At 33.4% G+C, this 22,463-nt stretch overlaps 1 protein-coding gene across 1 annotated transcript; it reads right to left on the reverse strand.

Annotated features, from left to right (window-relative positions):
* Positions 1-2,107: 2,107 nt before the first annotated feature.
* On the reverse strand, positions 2,108-20,266 carry LOC103042919 (gastrula zinc finger protein XlCGF26.1). Its single transcript, XM_049482742.1, has 3 exons — positions 20,156-20,266; positions 14,008-14,947; positions 2,108-3,887 (listed from the first exon to the last, which is right to left on the reverse strand). Exons 2-3 carry the CDS (start codon positions 14,786-14,788, stop codon positions 3,229-3,231), a joined length of 1,440 nt encoding a protein of 479 aa, XP_049338699.1. The 5' UTR covers positions 14,789-14,947; positions 20,156-20,266; the 3' UTR covers positions 2,108-3,228.
* Positions 20,267-22,463: the final 2,197 nt, after the last annotated feature.

Genomic DNA, 22,463 nt, shown 5'->3' on the forward strand with positions numbered 1-22,463 from the left:
ACCCTGTAAAGACAAGAGTATAATACATCATACATATACAATATATTATATTATATATATATATATATATATATTATTATACTATATATATTTTTCTTTACTTCTGCAACATTATTGTGATAGAAAAATACAGAATTATCCTAAAAATATATACAATAAATTAAACATATGTAATCTAAGCTATAACAAGAATAGAACAAAATTAAGTTTAAGTAATAATACATTTCATTTAGAATTGAATAAAATCTGATACGTATTTTCTGCCCCCTGCTGGATCATCCATGTACTGCACAAGAAAAAAAATGCAGCAATTAAGTGAAATGTAAACAATTAATTCTAATCGTTTCTAATTCTAATTCTTTCATTTTTTTATGTGTCATTATTGTTCAAAAGGTCAATTCTATTGTGTAAGAACTACATTTTTCTAGCAGTTTTATGATGGAAAGCAGTCGTCTACTACTGTCGAAGACAATTTTTTCATTTAATGAACACATATTTTTTAGTTTTATCTTTTACATTATAATATAAATATATCAGAAATCTGTTGAAATAAGGACATGTTATGTATACATACAGCTCCTGAACAAATGTAGAGATCACTTCAGTTTCTGAATCAGTTTCTCAGATTTTGCTATTTATAGGTTTATGTTTGAGTAAAATGAACATTGTTGTTTTATTCTATAAACTACAGACAACATTTCTCCCAAATTACAAATAAAAATATTCTCATTTAGAGCATTTATTTACAGAAAATGAGAAATGACTGAAATAATAAAAAAGATGCAGAACTTTCAGACCTCAAATAATGCAAAGAAATACTAATGTTTTAACTTAGAAAGAGTTCAGAAATCAGTAACAAGTGGAATAACTGTTATTTTTAATAACAGTTCTAATCAAATCTAATTTATTTGTATAGGGTATTTTATTTTTTATATCTGATGTTAAAAAGCAGCTTTACAGAAATGTGATCACAGCACAGAGAATCAGGCCAAACATTAAACATAAAAAAATCCATAATTCAGAATCCCCAATGAGTGCATCTTGGCATCATGTTCTCCTCCTCCACCAGTCTTACACACTGCTTTTGGATAACTTTATGCTGCTTTACTCCTGGTGTAAAAATTCAAGCAGTTCAGTTTGGTGGTTTGATGGTTTGTGATCATCCATCTTCCTCTTGATTATATTCCAGAGGTTTTTAATTTGGTAAAAATTAGAAACTCTTGTTTACTTTAAGTGGTGTTTTCTATGCAAAAACTCTCCAAAAAAAGCAAAAAAAAGTTTTGCACAGTGATGCATATGTAGGAACATAGCAGCAAAAATCTCTTGACAGAGCTCATGTAAAATATACAAAAATAATGAATCCGTCCAGAGAGCAGTTTATAAATATTTTTTTATATAATGTAGCTGGGTATTTGTTGTATTTGTAGAATGATTAAAAATAGCTTGTTTAAATATTTTGTTTAAAGCTATCAGGGGCTTTTATTTTGTCCAGCTTTTGAGAGATTTCCATTGTGTGAACTACCAGCCAATAATATTGCAGCTGGCTGAATACAGGTGGGATTAGAAATATCTACAGCTCCACCTGATTCACTTACAGTAAGTGTAGAAAACTCTTAAGTCCAGAAGGTGGAGCTGATAGAGTTTTTAGTAAAGTTTCTAGTTTCTAGTTTCTAGTAAAGCAGATACAGCAGAAGTATACTGAAAAAAAAACACACTAAAGTGCACTTTAAGCAGCATTTAATACCACTACATATATTTTCTTTCAACACAGCATATAACATATACATTTGATGGAAATACAGAGAAATTATATTTAACGTATATTCACATAAAGTATATTAAATAGAAAAAGCACTTGTATTATTCTTTATCTACAGTCATATGAAAAAGTTTGTGCACCCCTGTTAATCTTAATCATTTTTAGTTGTAAATATTTGGGTGTTTGAACAGCCATTTCAGTTTGATATATCTAATAACTGATGGACACAGTAATATTTCAGGATTGAAATGAAGTTTATTGTACTACCAGAAAATGTGCAATATGCATTCAACCAAAATTTGACCGGTGCAAAAGTATGGGCACCCTTATCAATTTTATTGATTTGAATACTCCTAACTACTTTTTACTGACTTACTGAAGCACAAAATTGGTTTGGTAACCTCATTGAGCTTTGAACTTCATAGCCAGGTGTATCCAATCATGAGAAAAGGTATTTAAGGTGGCCAATTGCAAGTTGTTCTCCTATTTGAATCTCCTCTGAAGAGCGGCATCATGGGCTCATCAAAACAACTCTCAAATGATCTAAAAACAAAGATTGTTCAACATAGTTGTTCAGGGGAAGGATACAAAAAGTTGTCTCAGAGATTTAACCTGTCAGTTTCCACTGTGAGGAACATAGTAAGGAAATGGAAGAGCACAGGGACAGTTCTTGTTAAGCCCAGAAGTGGCAGGCCAAGAAAAATATCAGAAAGGCAGAGAAGAAGAATGGTGAGAACAGTCAAGGACAATCCACAGACCACCTCCAAAGAGCTGCAGCATCATCTTGCTGCAGATGGAGTCTGTTTGTGGCGTGTTTGCAGAAATGGCTTTCACATCACTCTCCCATACAGCTTCTCCTTGTGCAAAGTGCTGCTACTATGTTCCTCACAGTGGAAACTGACAGGTTAAATCTCTGAGACAACTTTTTGTATCCTTCCCCTGAACAACTATGTTGAACAATCTTTGTTTTTAGATCATTTGAGAGTTGTTTTGATGAGCCCATGATGCCACTCTTCAGAGGAGATTCAAATAGGAGAACAACTTGCAATTGGCCACCTTAAATACCTTTTCTCATGATTGGATACAGCTGGCTATGAAGCTCAAAGCTCAATGAGGTTACCAAACCAATTTTGTGCTTCAGTAAGTCAGTAAAAAGTAGTTAGGAGTATTCAAATCAATAAAATGATAAGGGTGCCCATACTTTTGCACCGGTCAAATTTTGGTTTAATGCATATTGCACATTTTCTGTACAATAAACCTCATTTCAATCCTGAAATATTACTGTGTCCATCAGTTATTAGATATATCAAACTGAAATGGCTGTTCAAACACCCAAATATTTACAACTAAAAATGATTAACATTAATAGGGGTGCCCAAACTTTTTCACATGACTGTAAATTGAACATACTTTTAATGCACATAAGTTTACTTCCTTTTCACAAGGGGATCACAAGTGAGAAACTGGATTTATCTGGATAAGTTTGTATCATTCGTTTCTTTCTTTTCCTCTTTTTGAACACATCTGTGGTGCTTCATCGTGTTCCAGTGCCTGAAGAACTTCCCACACGCTGCACAGAAATACGGTTTATTTCCGGTATGAATTCTCCGGTGTGATTGGAGGCCGCACAGCACGGTGAAGCTCCGCCCACACTCTTCGCAGGGGTAGGGTTTCTCTCCGGTGTGAACGCGAAGGTGATTGGTCAGAGTTCCTTTGTCTGTAAAGCTCTTGTCGCAGTATGAACAGTAGTGCGGTTTCTCTCCGGTATGAATTCTCTGGTGTAGCTGGAGATGGATCTGCTGGATGAAACTCTTCCCACACTCGGAGCACTGATACGGTTTCTCTCCGGTATGAATTCTCTGGTGGTTTCGCAGGTTATTCCGCTCCTTGAAGCTCTTCCCGCACTGCGTGCAGAGGAAGGGTTTCTCTCCGGTATGAATTCTCTGGTGGTTTCGGAGACTGTCTTGTCGTATAAAGCTCTTCCCGCAGTCGCTGCAGCCAAACGGCTTCTCTCCGGTATGAATTCTCTGGTGGGTTTGGAGGTAACCGCGTTTAGTAAAACTCTTTCCACAATCAGAGCACTGATAAAATCTCGCCTCGTCCAAATTGTTCTGTCTTTTTATCGTTTCTGAAGAACAAAAGAAACAAAAAACAGAAGAACTTTAATTATTAGAGAACGAATGTATAAAAATGATATATATATTATTTACTGTTGCATTTCTGCATAAATTAGTCATTAAATGCGTTCTTATCTTCATTTACGTCACAACAATAGACAAACACAGTCTGCTTAAACTAAAACCACACAAATCTATACAAAATTATATATTAGCATGATTTTATTGAGCACAACATGTTAATATTCACAGTGAGGGTAAAAAAAAAGTGTTTGAACCCCTAAGCTAATTTTCGAATTTTTCTAAGAGCTAATGCGCTAATCAGAGGCAGGATGTGATGAGACGTGATTGGATGTGTTGGTTAAAGCTGCTCTGCCCTATAAAAAAAATATCGACACACCAGTTTAGAGTTTCCTGTTCTTAAGAAGCTTGATTGCTTGATGTGAATCCTGAGCGAATGCCTCTCAGAAGATCTACGTTCAAGAATTGTTGACTTGAAGCATGAGGCTGGAAAGGGTTATAAAATAAAGTATCTTTAAAAGCCTTGATGTTCATGTGTCCACAATAAGACAGACGCTCTACAAATGGAGAAAGTTCAGCACTGTTGTTGCTACCCTCTCTAGGTGTGGTAAAGTCCTGTAAAGATGACTGCAAGAGCACAGCGCAGAATGATCAATGAGGTGAGGAAGAATCCTCTGAGGAAGAGTGTCAGCTGAAGACTGAATACAAAAATCTTTGGCACATGCTCACATGTAACAGAAATAAGTAAGTAAAATTCAGTTTCTTTTTTTTAAATGTGGTTGAAATATGGTTGAAGTAATGTCTGTTGTTGTTTTAAAACTAATATTTTAACGTTGGATCAACATAATGTCCTCAATCTTCTGCCTTTTGAATAAGCATTTTACATTTTATCGCCATATAATTTCTAAAAACATTTGGATGGAGGAAGGAAAAAGTGATTTTACTTCCATTTGCAGTAACTGCTTTTTAATTTAACACAAATTCTTCACCTTAACTGGGGGAATGTTCATGTTTGTCTGTTAGTTTTACTGTTTTATTGTTTTTGAGATCAGATGTTCAGTAATCAGATTGTTAGTGATGATGGGTAACTTTCTTTATACTCTGTAGATTTACTGCAGTTATGTAAGTTAAGAGGTTTTTTTAGTGTTAATTTTAGTGAGCTATGGTTTATTAATAGTAAAACGTATGACGCTGAAACAACGTTGCCAGATTCAATTTTCAAAATCAAAACTAAATCCAACGTTGATTCAACGTTAAAATGCCTACAGAGTATTAAATGTTCTTGACTGGTATACAATTATTTTTTTAAAAGAACTAATAAAACACTAATGTTACAATATTAATAATACATTTAAGATAAATAGCAATATTGATAATACATCACTTATAAACAAAATACCAAGTCGTACACTTATAGCTGTTTTGACATTTGCTTCAAACGTGTGACAGACATATATTTATATATTTTGGGATAGTTTAATCTTCTGAAGGGGGAGGGGTTTAAGACTCAGTTTGTGCTGGATATTTTTGTTGGACCTGGCAACCCTGGGAGTGCTGGTTTACACTTTTCTTATGTCCTTCACTGATTTCCCATCAACAGTGAGGTCTAAGTGGGAGCAGGAACTTGGGTTTTAGATTGAAAAGGAGCTCTGGAGTGGCAAAGCTCTTACTTTCACTATTAACCAACATATCCCAGAGTTCTAGCAGGTAATCTTTAGAGCTTTTTTTGTCTTGGTGGAGACCAAATCTGCAGCTCAACTGCACAGATGAATATAACAAATTACGCACCATCTGATTCTGACTCCATCTTCTTCTCTGCCATCTTGAAGGGATGAAGATCACATCAACTCAGGATCTTGGGTAGTTGGGTAGGAAGTTGTCTCTGAATTCACCACTAAAAAAATTATATATAGTTTATATTAGATTTTCCTGCATTAATTCAATATTAAAACAGTAAAATGTACTATATTTAAACATAATTAACCCTGAAGGTAGAAGTTTGATGAAAAAAATACATTTATCTGCTCATGATTTCTAACATCCCAGCTCATCTGTAAAACACAGTGGAGGTAGTGCCATGGGACTGGAACAGGATCATTAATTTCTCTAAACAGTAAAAAACATGAATAAAAAGTGTTCTAAATCACAGTAAATTAGTAAAAATTAGCTGTTACTTTGCTGTTTACTCAATGGCTGTAGTATTAACCCAATGTTTTCGCAGTGTTTTTGCAGTGGGCGGGGCCAGGTTACTGTTTTATTGAACTATAAACATGTTCATTGGCTGGTTAATGTTCTATTTTGATGGAGAACAGCTCTCTAATAGTGTTTTATGCAACAAAACATTTAAAAATACAGAAAATACATGATGTCCATTGATGTCTATTGTTATGGATGCAGGGTAAGAAAGGGTTAAAGCAGGTTATAATAGATAAAACATTACATTACACTGCTAATCCAGGTGAATACCCAGGTTTAGACTGGAATAGTAAATTAATGCATATATAAATAACATTTAATCAATGCAAAAAAACAGTATAATCAGGTTAATTAGATTGAATACAGATCAGATCTTACCTTCAGAAGCAGCTCCTCCAACAACAACACTGTAGATCAGCTGCTCCTCTTCTTTACTGGTTTTACTGGTTTTACTGAAACACTCTCACACCCCTTCAGCACCCCCTGCTGGACTGGAGCCACAGCATGCTGTTATTTTTAATCCCACCTCAATTCATACATCGATAAAAATACAGCTATTAAAACACAAATCACTCATTTCTTCTGAAATCAAGGGCTTTAAAAGAGTTTATCAGGTATTTACTGTGCAGAGAAGACTTTCTACTAGAATTAAGACTCACATTGGTGTGAGAATTTAGCCACAAAACCACCTCATCATCTCTAACTCCCTAAAACCAGGTGTACACTGTGTGATTTTAGCACAATCTTAAGCCCAATCTGGTTGAATGTGACTGAATTTCATGATCGGGATGAATTGTAGTGTTATTGTGCATCGTTTGTCGTGCAGTGGGGGAAGCGATGTTCAGTTAACCCTACAAACGAGCTGCGAATGAGCTGTCGCACATGGCGAGCGATTTCTGACATGAGTGAGCGAATCTTACGATCTGATTTCTTAACGTCGCGATCTGTTTTGCCAAAATTCCCTACAAATATACTTGTATGTTTTTAAAAAATGCTTTTTTTTTAACGATGCCCTTTCTTATAGAGATATCTTGCTTCTGGATATATGGAGAATCATTTTAGTGGAGGTACAGGAGCTGAAGTCCTCAAATTATATGCACAGCACTTCATGAAAACCCTTCATATTATCCATCTACATCTGCGTTCGTGTACTGACACCCCCATACTACAAAGTTGTTGAGAACATTCTGAATGACAATTTCATCCAAAAAAGATCTGATACTGACTAATCTGAGCACAATACACTGTAAAAAAGAAAAAGTTGAAAAAACTCAACATTTTAAGGTGATTACTGCGCTAGATTTGAGTTTTGAGCTCAACAGTTGCCAATTAGAAGTCATTAGTTAAGATAATTCATTTTACGCATGTATAAAAACTTCAATTTGTATGAAGTATATGACTCACCAATGTAAAAATACTTTTTGTTTTATGATCTATGTATTGCAGGTTTCCTCGGTGACTCTTTTTACATTAATCAAATTCACGTTGTGGCCCAACATTGTGGCATTTACTTTGTGCTAATTGGTTTGGAGTTGCTTTTACTTAGTGCTGATTGGTTGGCGTGGCTGTTATTGAGTTCTGAAAGGTGTTTAAAATCTCTTGTTCAGGTGGTTCTATCAGCTGTTGTTGAAGGACTGTTCCTGAAAGCAGTATTATAGATTGCATAGACCGTTATATACTGATACTGGATGTTCAACCTCTAAACAGGCCTTGGTCCGTATACAAGCTGCAAGTGTAGGTGATACAAAACCCCTTTTCTCGGCAGTAAAATGAGTTATTTACATGCTGAAAATTTGGAGTGGGTTTTGAGAGACTCCTATAGCACAGAGAAGCTGTCTGTTCACTCTCCACTACTTCACTCGATCAGCAGTAACAGGAATCAACCCAAATTCTGCATGTTTGAAAACAGACTTAAAAACTAGACAAACATAATGTAATGGAAGGTTTGGAGGACAGCTGGACACCACAGTCTGATAGAACATCAGCAGAAGCTTCCGACAGATGTTAAAGGACCCCAGCCTCCTCAGGAAATATGCATTTAACATCAGGGAGAAAACTGATGAATTGATATGACCTGTTAACCCTCCTGTTTTGTTCATTTGTCAGGAACAGCAGTGGTGTTCCCGGGTGAGTTTGACCTGGCGCTGTCACGGTTACCCAGGCAGGTAGACGAGGAGGCGGACACAAGTGCAGGTAGGGTGAAAATAAATAATAATTTAATAAATAAATAACAAGATAACAAGGAACAAGTAACATGAAACAAAGATACACAAATAACCAATAACCAAAACAAATCAAAGAACCTAAACTAAACCAACTAGAGATAATAAATAAACAAACAGGGAATATATACAAGGAGCTAAACTAGGAATCAACACAAGCAGGGTATAAACAGGGAGCTAGGGAACAAGAAATAAAACAAGAAACTAGAAATAAACAAGGAAATAAACTATAAACGAGAAAACAAGAAATAAACAAGGAACCAAGGCTAAGAGAGACACTGAGAAACGTTATGAAAACACAGAGAGACGAACGACAGGTGAAGGTGCAAAGACCGACGGAGACAAAGTGGCAGAGGAGGGCTATTTAAAGAAACAGGAAACACACTATAATTAGAAACACCTGGGGAAGGGGCGGAGCTACAAATGAGACACAGGTGGAAAAGTACTGAGACGGGAGACACAGGGGAGCACAGGTCACGTGGGGAAGACACACAGAGACACGAGACGAGGCCAAGACATGACAGGCGCATATTTAATTATCCAAAAATGATCTGAAACCAAAATAAAATAACGTAAAAAGCAGTGTAAATATTTCATTACAAACTCCATTACTAATTATTCTATAAATATTTAGTGTAATGGTGTTCCTCACCTCTAACAGGTAATGCTTCAATTAGCATAATTCACTTCTTAATGTCTCATTACTTTATTAGTTTTTAAAAACAACATATAAAACACAATAGTTTTACATAACATTGACATTTAGTGTTAGTTTTTGCAGGGGGATGTGAGATAGATATGTGAGATGAACCATTTTCATATTTTCATATTATATGTTGATTACAGTAAGTAATTAAGGCAAGCAGAAGAAGTTTCATACTGAACTATTTTTCATAGATCTTAAAACTTTAAAACTACGGGTCAATTTGACCCAGAACACAAAAGGAGGATTAACTCAATACATGCAAATGTCCAAAAAGCATAGCATGGAGCTCCATCATTCCAGAGGCATTAGGCATGGCTTCATGTAAGCTCTATAGAGACTAAACTAGCTGTTGCACATCTGTGTCAGCAATGGGTGCAAAAGAGTTGATCAGCTGTTTGGGATTCTGGTAAAATCAGTAAAGTATCTGTAGTCATTTAATATTAGTTAATACTGGATAAATAATTAATATGTAATAATAAAGTTATGACATATTAATAGACGTGTTAATGATGACTGATGGAAAAGAAAAAGTAAGATGATTATTTAGAAAGATCTAATAATAAAAACAGTATAAATGAATGTAGAATTCCCTTTTTTGCACATTTGTAACTGCTTACGTTATATAAAGTATTTGCAACCTAATTAATAGTGTGGATAAACTCTCTTATAAGCTTTTTATTTATAAAACCTTTATTAAGGAGGCTTATTTTAAAATGAACCATTTTATGTAGCATAAACAGAACAGTTTCATACAATCTGTAGAAACATAAAAATCAACATTTACTAGTTTTAATTTCCAATTAAAATGTACACTTTATTTATATTTATTATATATTGCTGCTATGGTAAATACATTTTAGTCACTTTAAATATATATTTATATATATATATGTCTTTACATGATGTGCAAATGACAAATAAACTTGAAACTGATTAAAACTGAAGCTAAAATAATAAACGTGTAACACAATATTATATTTATCAATTAACAATTATTATGCAATACAATATGGGACACTGCAAAAAAAATCGTAACAAGTGAAATTTTCTTTTAATTTTAAGGCCAAAAAATCTTTATTTAATTTTTTTCTCAGATAAAAACTATTACGTAATAAAGCACTGTGTAAGACTGTTTCGCTTATTTTAGAAAGAATTAGTCATTTAAACTGAAAATAAGCACAAAAAAGTCACCAGTCAAGTTGTTCTGATTCTCGTGTCCAAATTTAAGGCAAAAAATAAGGGATTTTTCTTGATTTAAGTCTTACTTCACTCATTTCAAGACTTTGTGATAATAGCTTATTTTAATAAATCTTATTTTAAAAATGTGCTCAACCCATTAGCAGATTTCTTTCTTAATTTAAATAAATACATCTTAATTTACATATATTTTGTCTTGTTTTTGCCAATTGATGTTTTTTGCAGTGTAGAGGAACACACTTCTAAAATTACAGTAACTCCACCTTTTAAACCTGAGCTACAATTCCCTCCTGTGCAGCTATTGGCTCAAAACTCAAGAGCTGTACATTGATTGGACAGTTAACCGGTCATTAATATGAGAACACAGTGAAACATCAGCATAAATAATCAAAAGAACATGTTTATTAATGAAAAAACAATGAGAAATGAGAAAATGGATATAAATTAATGGAATTTTCATATGAAAGCTTTTGCTCTGCTTTAACAAAACCTCACATCAGAATTACAGTAAATTCAGCAGGTGCTTTAGAGTTTAAACTGGTTAAAATAGTGCTCAAAAATACAGTACAGCATATTTATTAGCGTTAGCGCTCAAACAGGGTTATACACAATTCAGAACTGAATTGAGAATGACCCCTGAATTCCAATTAAATTATTGAATAGAATTAAAATTCATTCAATGCAATTCAAATTCCATGAAATTCAAAGAATATTTAAAGTGTATTTAACAATTTAGCTTTACGAGCTTTAGAGTACATTTTACATAGCACAAAATACATTTCATACATTTATTAGTGTATGAACCACAAATTAACATTTAAAAAAATATGTTATAAAAAAACAAGGATCTTTAAAATTGTAATAACCTTCAAATTATGCAAAAAATGAGAATATCTTGCTTTATGCAAGTTTTCTAAGCAGTTTTCCAAAAATTTAAGTTATATTTAGTGTTGCAGGCAAGATAACAAATACATTTATAACAATACATCTGAGGAACTGTTAAACATTAGATGCAACAATGTTACCTTACCAATTTAAATAAACAATAATTACATTTAATCAAACATTGTTTCATTTGATTACTTTGAAATGAAGATACACTGTTAATGTAACGTTGTGTTTTCAAAGTGTCTGTATTAAAGACTGAAGGAAATTTAGCACTTCTTCAGTGACCAATGCTGTCCTGCAGGTTGGGTGGTTGTTTCCGGTTGAGTGTATGCTGTAGGGCTGCAACAATTAGTCGATATAATCGATAACAATGTCGATTACTTCAATTTATCGACTATAAATTCCATTGTCGAAGTGCTGGGTCTGGGTCTCCAAAAGTGCTCAAACACAACAGATTACATATTTAAATATCGCTAAATATCACAACTTTTCACGTTTAAACAAATTGCTTTTAAATCTCATGTTCAGCTGTTTCAGTCCTATTTAGAGATTGATGACATGGCATAATTAAATAATCGTTGAAGAATCGACTAAAAATCTTAAAAATAACCATCAGATTAGTCAAAATTTGATGCAAATGCTGCGAAAGGGTTTAGTCCATCAATCAGGTTGCCCTTATGTCTATGTGGATGGTTGTTTCCGGTTGAGTGTATGCTGTAGGGCTGCAACGATTAGTCCATGTAATCGATAACAATGTCGATTATTTCAATTTGCCGACTACAAATCTCATTGTTGAAGTGCTGTGGACCAATCAGCTTAGTGTGGGTCTCCAAAAGTGCTCAAACACAACAGATTACATATTTAAATATTTAAACAACTACAGGACATTTAAATGGCTTTTAAATCTCATATTCAACTGTTTCTATCCTATTTAGAGATGAATGACATGGCAGAAAGATTTGTTCACTACCAAACTACCAAAATAACCATTAGTTGCAGCCCTGTTATGTTGGCTACCATTGGATTGAGTGTAGAATGTAAATTTTAAAAAGTCCTTAAAGGCAATAAAGTGTCTAGGAAGGAAAAAGGCGCTAGGGTGGTGTTGGTACAAAACAACCAATTTTTTTTTTGTTTAATTTGATGCGAAATAAACAAACATTCTGCCCAGTATCAGAGGCAAAATTTGATGCAAATGCTGCAAAATGGTGTAGTTCATCAATAAGATTGCCTTCATGTCTATGGTTCCCTCCAGGTTTCTTCTATTCTTCTGTTCCCAGGCTGGGGAATAGAACTCTATCTATCGCTGGGGTCCTCGGTTCAAGTCCCAATCTGGATGAAGTTTTCTCGTCCAGGAACAGACAGAGATTGTGGTTGTAAGCTTGTATTTATGTATGTGTGTGAACGTTCGTATGACTGTATTCCCAGGTATGGATTGGCACTGGGTCAGTTTCTCAGTGAATAATGCAGTCCTCCAGGTGGACGGTTGTTTCCGGTTGAGAGTATGCTGCGTACCATTGGCTGACTCTTCTCACCACTGTGTATGAGAGCGTATAAGTGAGTGTAAGTGATTGATTGGGTGTAGAACGTACATTTTAAAGCGCCCTTGAAGGCAATGAAGTGTCTAGGAAGGAAAAAGGCGCTAGGATGGTGGTGTTGAAAAAAATAATTGCAATTTTAGGCAAAATTTGATGCAAATGCTGCAAAAGAGCTTAGTCTATGTCTATGTTACCCTCTGGTTCCTTCTAGATTTCTTCTATTCTTCTGTTCCCAGTCTGTGGAATAGAATGCTAATCTATTAAGTGAGGGTAGTGGGCGTCCTCGGTTCAAGTCCCAATCTGAGTGGAGTTTAAATGGATTTGCACTCAGTGCTGGGTCAGTTTTTTCAGGGTCATTTTTTTCAGTATTTGATGCAGTCCTCCAGGTGGATGGTTGTTTCTGGTTGAGAGTATGCTGCCTACCATTGGCTTCCACTTCTTACCACTGTGTATAAGAGCGTTAAAGTGAGTGTAATTGAATGATTGTGTGTAGAATGTAAATTTTAATGTGCCCTTGAAGGCAATAAAGTGTCTAGGAAGGGAAAAGGCGCTGGGTTGGTGTTGTTACAAAACAATCGCTATTTCAGTTTAATTTGATGTGAATTAAAGAAACATTTAGTCCACCAATTAGGTTGCTCTTGTGTCTATGTTACCCTCTGGCTCCGTCCAGGTTTCTTCTATTCTTCTGTTCCCAGGTTGGGGAATAGAATCCTAATCTATCAAGTGAGGGTAGTGGGCGTCCTCGGTTCAAGTCCCAATCTGAGTGGAGTTTAAATGGATTGGCACTCAGTGCTGGGTCAGTTTCTCAGTGAATAATGAGGTCCTCCAGGTGGACGGTTGTTTCCGGTTGAGAGTACGCTGCATACCATTGGCTGCCACTTCTCACCACTCTGTGTATGAGAGCGTAAGCGAATGATTGCAAAAGGGTTTAGTCCATCAATCAGGTTGCCCTTGTATATATGTTACCCTCTGGCCTCTTAGCATCTCGCCTCCCAGGCCTGGGGTCCTCGGTTCAAGTCCCAATCTGGGTGGAGATTCCTCGTCCAAAATCACACAGAGAATGTGAATGCAAGCAAGTATGTATTTGTGTGAATCGATTAGCACTCTGTCCTGGGTCCGTTTTTTGTTTTTTTTTCAGTATACGATGCAGTCCTCCAGGTGGACGGTTGTTTCCGGTTGAGAGTATGCTGCGTACCATTGGCTGCAACTTCTCATCACTGTGTGTATGAGAGCGTGTAAATAAAAGTAAGTGATTGATTGGGTTTAGAACGTACATTTTAATGCGTCCTTGAAGGCAATAAAGTGTCTTGGAAGGAAAAAGGCGCTTTTTATCGCAATTTTAGTTTAATTTTAGTTTAATTTTAATTTGATAAGCCTGTGTATCCACTGGGAGGATCGTGAGGATCATGCGTATCCTGTGGATCGTGAGGATCGTCTAGAACCACCACATTGGGAATAACTCCCACTATCTTCGCACATTTGTGAGTTTTTAAAGTATGTAAGTGCCTGAAGCACTTCTGACACTCCTCACAGAAATACGGTTTGTCTCCGGTATGAATTCTCAGGTGCGCCTTGAGGCTGCTCCGCAGGGTGAAGCTCCGCCCACACTCTTCGCAGAAGTAGGGTTTCTCTCCGGTGTGAAGGCGCTCGTGTTTCTTCAGCGTTTCCGCGTCTCTGAAACTCATACTGCAGTACAGGCAGTAGTGCGGCTTCTCTCCGGTATGAATTCTCAGGTGTATCTGGAGATGGCTCTGCTGGCTGAAGCTCTTGTCGCACTCCGGGCACCGGTACGGTTTCTCTCCGGTATGAATTCTCTGGTGGAAGCGCAGGTTGTTCTGCTGGTTGAAGCTCTTGCCGCACTCGTCGCAGCTGAAGGGTTTGTATCCGGTATGAATGTTCTGGTGGGTTTGGAGATGAACCAGTTGGCAGAAGCTCTTCCCGCATTCGGCGCACTGGTACGGCTTCTCTCCGGTGTGAGTGCGCTGGTGAGCTTTGAGATTAGTCACTCGTGTAAAACTCTTCCCACAGTCGGTGCACGAGTGAATTCTTTCCTTCTCCGAGTTCTTCTGACCGTCTTTAGAGGATCCATCAGCGGGAGGAGGATCACAGGACGGTTGCAGGTTGCTGGATTCACCTTCTGATGACATTTTTTACAAATTTTATAGAATATTTTTGGCGTTTATTGGAGGCGGTTTGACTTTAGACTCCAGGAAAGATGTGCAACAAGAGCGATGGCTTCCTAAAGATCCATATATGATGGTTATCTTGTCTTGTCTTGTATTGTATCATCAGGACATCGTTTATTTCTGGGAGACAAAACGTAAAAAGCAGTAAGAATTTACCATTATTAAGTATTTACTTAATATAAACAATAAACAATAGGGCTGAACAATAGCAGCGGAAAGGGTTGCAGTGGATTTCATTTTCCAGCAGGATTTGGCACACTGCCCACACTGCAATTGGTCTTATATAATATTAAAATTTTCAGAGATAATTATTATTATTTTTTTTATATTTACTTTAATCCATAATCAAAAATCAAAAGAAACGCATGTGCAAATTTATGTTAAAACATAAAAAGCAGTAAGAATTTACCATTATTAAGGATTTACTTATAAATAATAAAAAATAGGGCTGAATATCATTGTTATTAAAAAGATTGGGGACTGGGGATGCAGTGGGTGGCAGCTGATCCATGTTTTTCAGAATTTTGTCTGATCATTTTATAATAGTATTGAATTAGTGATTATGTAAAAGATGTTTGAAAAAAATATATCAATATTGTATTAAATTGCAATACAGGTTAATCTAAAAAAACAAGAATATCATCTAAAAGTTACTTTATTGATTGAATTAGTTATTTATTATGTAATAGATGTTTGAGAAAATATCAGAATTGTACTGTATTTCAATACTGGTGCACCCCAAATTAAAATATCATTGAAAAGTGAGTTTATTTCAGTAATTCAGTTTAAAATGTGAAACTCATATATTATATAGATGTATTAAACACTACTGTATTACTCTATTTTAGGCGTTAATTTATTTTATTGTTGATTATTGATTATATCATACAGCCAATTAAAAAAATAAATAAATAAATAAGTGTCAGTGTTCCCTCTCTTTTTTTCTTCTACTTCCTCATTTCCTTTACTTCTCTACTTCCTTTACTTCATATTTTGTGTATTAACTTAAAATGTATTTAATTTAAATATACAACGGGAAAGTGCCTAGTACAAGCCCTGCTGGTGTTTTTGTACTTTCACTGCACTCTTCAGTTCAATTCAATTCAATTCAATTCAATTCAATTCAATTCAATTCAATTCAATTTTATTTATATAGCACTTTTTACAACATAGGTTGTCACAAAGCCGCTTTACAGGTAAAACAGGTCCACGCCTCTTCTTCTTCTTCTTCTTCTTCTTCTTCTTCTTATTATTATTATTATTATTATTACCTTTTGTCTTTATTATGTTTTGATGTATTGTGCATGAATAAAATACAATTTAAAAATAAGTTAACATGTTTATATTTTTTATAAAAGTTTTTCAAAAAAAGAAGAAAGGGTAACCACATGTCTTCAAAGTCCTCAAGCTTCCCTTTAGCTCTATAGGTCAGTTTCTATAGTGCCAGGTTGCCAAACGTGTTTAATCCATTGGTTTGAAATAAATCTACTAAAAGTAAATTTGACTGGATACACATTATTATCCCACTGAGTGAAGAGCCAGACTGCACTTACTTTAACTCATTGTATAAGCCCATTACCACAACACAAAAATAATCATCACGTTTTTTTTATTATTATGAAAGTTAATGTTTCATTATTTTGTCTTATTATCTCAAAATAATCACTCTCAAAACAACGACTTATTATCCCAAAATAATCACTCTCAAAACAACGACTTATTATCCCAAAATAATCACTCTCAAAACAACGACTTATTATCCCAAAATAATCACTCTCAAAACAACGACTTATTATCTCAAAATAATCACTCTCAAAACAACGACTTATTATCCCAAAATAATCACTCTCAAAACAACGACTTATTATCCCAAAATAATCACTCTCAAAACAACGACTTATTATCTCAAAATAATCACTCTCAAAACAACGACTTATTATCCCAAAATAATCACTCTCAAAACAACGACTTATTATCTCAAAATAATCACTCTCAAAACAACGACTTATTATCTCAAAATAATCACTCTCAAAACAACGACTTATTATCCCAAAATAATCACTCTCAAAACAACGACTTATTATCCCAAAATAATCACTCTCAAAACAACGACTTATTATCTCAAAATAATCACTCTCAAAACAACGACTTATTATCCCAAAATAATCACTCTCAAAACAACGACTTATTATCCCAAAATAATCACTCTCAAAACAACGACTTATTATCCCAAAATAATCACTCTCAAAACAACGACTTATTATCCCAAAATAATCACTCTCAAAACAACGACTTATTATCTCAAAATAATCACTCTCAAAACAACGACTTATTATCCCAAAATAATCACTCTCAAAACAACGACTTATTATCCCAAAATAATCACTCTCAAAACAACGACTTATTATCTCAAAATAATCACTCTCAAAACAACGACTTATTATCCCAAAATAATCACTCTCAAAACAACGACTTATTATCTCAAAATAATCACTCTCAAAACAACGACTTATTATCTCAAAATAATCACTCTCAAAACAACGACTTATTATCCCAAAATAATCACTCTCAAAACAACGACTTATTATCCCAAAATAATCACTCTCAAAACAACGACTTATTATCTCAAAATAATCACTCTCAAAACAACGACTTATTATCCCAAAATAATCACTCTCAAAACAACGACTTATTATCCCAAAATAATCACTCTCAAAACAACGACTTATTATCTCAAAATAATCACTCTCAAAACAACGACTTATTATCCCAAAATAATCACTCTCAAAACAACGACTTATTATCTCAAAATAATCACTCTCAAAACAACGACTTATTATCTCAAAATAATCACTCTCAAAACAACGACTTATTATCCCAAAATAATCACTCTCAAAACAACGACTTATTATCTCAAAATAATCACTCTCAAAACAACGACTTATTATCTCAAAATAATCACTCTCAAAACAACGACTTATTATCTCAAAATAACCACTCTCAAAACAACGACTTATTATCCCAAAATAATCACTCTCAAAACAACGACTTATTATCTCAAAATAACCACTCTCAAAACAACGACTTATTATCTCAAAATAATCACTCTCAAAACAACGACTTATTATCTCAAAATAATCACTCTCAAAACAACGACTTATTATCTCAAAATAATCACTCTCAAAACAACGACTTATTATCTCAAAATAACCACTCTCAAAACAACGACTTATTATCCCAAAATAATCACTCTCAAAACAACGACTTATTATCTCAAAATAATCACTCTCAAAACAACGACTTATTATCCCAAAATAATCACTCTCAAAACAACGACTTATTATCCCAAAATAATCACTCTCAAAACAACGACTTATTATCCCAAAATAATCACTCTCAAAACAACGACTTATTATCTCAAAATAATCACTCTCAAAACAACGACTTATTATCTCAAAATAATCACTCTCAAAACAACGACTTATTATCTCAAAATAATCACTCTCAAAACAACGACTTATTATCCCAAAATAATCACTCTCAAAACAACGACTTATTATCCCAAAATAATCACTCTCAAAACAACGACTTATCTCAAAATAATCACTCTCAAAACAACGACTTATTATCTCAAAATAATCACTCTCAAAACAACGACTTATCTCAAAATAATCACTCTCAAAACAACGACTTATTATCTCAAAATAATCACTCTCAAAACAACGACTTATTATCCCAAAATAATCACTCTCAAAACAACGACTTATTATCTCAAAATAATCACTCTCAAAACAACGACTTATTATCCCAAAATAATCACTCTCAAAACAACGACTTATTATCTCAAAATAATCACTCTCAAAACAACGACTTATTATCCCAAAATAATCACTCTCAAAACAACGACTTATTATCTCAAAATAACCACTCTCAAAACAACGACTTATTATCCCAAAATAATCACTCTCAAAACAACGACTTATTATCTCAAAATAATCACTCTCAAAACAACGACTTATTATCTCAAAATAATCACTCTCAAAACAACGACTTATTATCTCAAAATAATCACTCTCAAAACAACGACTTATTATCTCAAAATAATCACTCTCAAAACAACGACTTATTATCTCAAAATAATCACTCTCAAAACAACGACTTATTATCTCAAAATAATCACTCTCAAAACAACGACTTATTATCTCAAAATAATCACTCTCAAAACAACGACTTATTATCCCAAAATAATCACTCTCAAAACAACGACTTATTATCCCAAAATAATCACTCTCAAAACAACGACTTATTATCCCAAAATAATCACTCTCAAAACAACGACTTATTATCCCAAAATAATCACTCTCAAAACAACGACTTATTATCTCAAAATAATCACTCTCAAAACAACGACTTATTATCCCAAAATAATCACTCTCAAAACAACGACTTATTATCCCAAAATAATCACTCTCAAAACAACGACTTATTATCTCAAAATAATCACTCTCAAAACAACGACTTATTATCTCAAAATAATCACTCTCAAAACAACGACTTATTATCCCAAAATAATCACTCTCAAAACAACGACTTATTATCCCAAAATAATCACTCTCAAAACAACGACTTATTATCTCAAAATAATCACTCTCAAAACAACGACTTATTATCCCAAAATAAGGACTTAGTGTATCATAATAATTAGTCACTATTTTGGAGATATAGCATCAAAATAATTAATAACATAATATCTTTATAAAATAATATCTCAATATAATGACTAATTATCCCAAAATAATGAAATTGCATCTCAAAATAAGAAATTATCTCAAAATAATGACTCATAATAATTAGACGACTTCATATCTCGAAATAATGAGATAGCATCTCACAAAATAACATCTTAACATCTCAACTTAGCAATTTCATTATTACGTAAATTGCTATTTCATTATTTTTTCTTAGTATCTCAGAAATAATGACTCTTAAGATAACAACTTAGTATCTCAAATCTTACATTTACAATGCTTAGTAAGACAAAAAGTCTTATCAGAGCAAGAAATAAGATTTCACTTGTTAAGGTGTCGTTTTTTTGCATTGTAGTGCTAATAATGTGTATATTAGAACATTTAGATCTATCTATCTATCTATCTATCTATCTATCTATCTATCTATCTATCTATCTATCTATCTATCTATCTATCTATCTATCTATCTATCTGTCTATCTATCTATCTATCTATCTATCTATCTATCGATTAGAGGGTTTTATTTACAGTATTATTTAAAGATCTGGATGTTTTCTGTGAGAGATGATGATAATCTTACCTTATTTTCAGCTGCTGATGTTTTGTTTTTATAGAATCTGTAGTTTTTTATTTCTGATCTTTACCCTCAGCTGCAGCTCCGGTTCCTCCAACAACACCACCCTTCTTCCTCTCTACTGCAGCCCCACCTCCATCACCTCCACCAGCTCCCCCTGCTGGACTGGAGGACACGGACAGAAGTAATGGGACACCTGAGTGGTGTGCACTGCTTTTATTGGAGTAACTGTCTCCACTGTCCAGAGAAGATTTACTACTGGATTCTGCTTATTAATGTTTGTAAAGCATTTACAACCTAGTTATTAACATTAATAACCTTATTTATAAACCCTTTATAACAAAACACACCTCATTTATCCATCCCTAACCTCCCAACTCGTCCCAACTCATTCCCAAATGATCCAAAAGTGTAAAAAATAAATACATTGTTAACTTTTTTTCACACTAGTTATTTCTTTTCAAATTTAGCACTAATTCCTTTTCATAATTCATCCCTCACTTTTACATTTCAGCTTTTATCCACCGCTATACAAAACAATACAATGAAAGGTTTTACTTGAGAAATTAGTTTTTACATGTGTTGGTTTTATATTTCTTTAGTTCTTTCATAGACTGGTTACAGCTTTAAACCCTTTCCTTTAAATAAACAGGTTAAATAAATCATTAGAACTATTAAAACTAATAAAACTAATAGTAACTAATAAAAACTAGCACAAATTAATGTATTTTAAAGTATAATTAATATTTTAATATTAGTTATTACTGGGTAAATAATCATTCTGTGTAGTTAAATTAATATTAAAGTTATTAATAGATGGAAAAGATAGAAAGATCTGAGGTTTAATAGTATAAAAGAATGGGGAATCACTATTACACATGTTTATTTCCTTTGTGTGTACTGGAACAAGACAAAAAAACGGAGAAAAATGTCAAATTAGTACAATTTCACACAAAACTATATAAATAACGCAATTATCAGCACCTATTCAAAATTTTAGATAAATAAATTTCATTTCAAGCATGTGATGCTTATTTAAATTCACCTGTGATGAGTAACAGGTGTGGGAAATATTAAATATTAAACAGGTCACTGTTAAAGTTCACTGTTGTAACTTATTTGCTTATTTATGTTTTTTAAAGTATTTGCAACCAAATTAATAGCATTGATAAACTCCCTTATAAGCTATTTATTTATAAACCCTTTATTAAAAGGAAGCTTATTTTAATTTATACCATTTTATTTAGAATAAACAGAACAGATTCATACGATCTGTAAAAACACTAAAATCATGTTTTCTCTATTTCCTAAACAGTATATCTTACCAAGATCCTGATTTTGTATAAAATAATAAAAGTGTAAAAAATACATTGTTTAACAATGCACAATTATCATGTGATACAATATGACACACTGCAAAAAACTAACATAAACTAAACATTAACATTAAGTAAAATTTCTCATTTTAAGGCAAAAAATCTGTATTTAATCTTTTCTCTGGTAAGAATTGTTGTGTTTCTAAGCATTCTGAAAATTTAGGATTATTTAGCTTATTTTAACAATAATAAGCTTATTCAGTCTTTACCTTATTTTAAGTAATTTGACTTAAAATAAGAACAAAAAGTCACCATTCAAGTTTCTTGTGTCCAAATTTAAGGCAGAAATTTAGTTATTTTTGCTTAATTTAAGTTTTAGTTCATTCGTTCTTATTTTTTCAGTAAAAAAATAAAATACATAAAAACATGCAGATATTTATATATATATATATTTTTTTACATGTAGATGTCATGTTCCTATTTTTTTGTTTAATTGCACTTAAATTCACTTTGCATGAATATGTATGTTTAAAAGGCTATTTTTTATATAAATTAGTTTGGTTTGTATTCTATAAAAGAGGGTTCAAAAAATCAAGCAAAATTCCGTATTTTCTGCTTTAAATTTGGACACAAGAATCAGAATAACTGATAACTTTGTTATGCTTATGTTTAGTTTTAGAGACATCTACATGTATAAAAGTTACTAAAATATCAAATATCAAAACGGCATGTTTTTTTTTACCCACTTTTGGGTCTCAACCCAGCAGTTAATAACTGGTGGGAAAATTAAGTAAGACTTGAATCTAGAAAAAATCACAGATTTTCTGCTTTAAATTTAAACACAAGAATCAGAATAATTTGACTAGTGACTTTGTGTGCTTATTTTTAGTTTTAATGACTTAAAATAAGGTAGAAATTAAGATCGTTAGTCCTAAAATAAATAAATGCTTAGTAAGACAACAATTCTTATCAGAGAGATAAAAAATAAGATTCATTGC

This window comes from Astyanax mexicanus, chromosome 8 (assembly GCF_023375975.1).
Source record: "Astyanax mexicanus isolate ESR-SI-001 chromosome 8, AstMex3_surface, whole genome shotgun sequence".
Taxonomy (NCBI): domain Eukaryota; kingdom Metazoa; phylum Chordata; class Actinopteri; order Characiformes; family Acestrorhamphidae; genus Astyanax; species Astyanax mexicanus.

Excerpts from the sequence above, each read along its gene's own strand:
- LOC103042919 (XM_049482742.1), bottom strand. The coding sequence starts at position 14,788 with ATGTCATCAGAAGGTGAATCCAGCAACCTGCAACCGTCCTGTGATCCT. Across the intron at positions 3,888-14,007 it reads TGGATACACAGGCTTATCAA|AAACGATAAAAAGACAGAAC; the intron begins ATTAAAATTAAA and ends TTTGTTCTTCAG.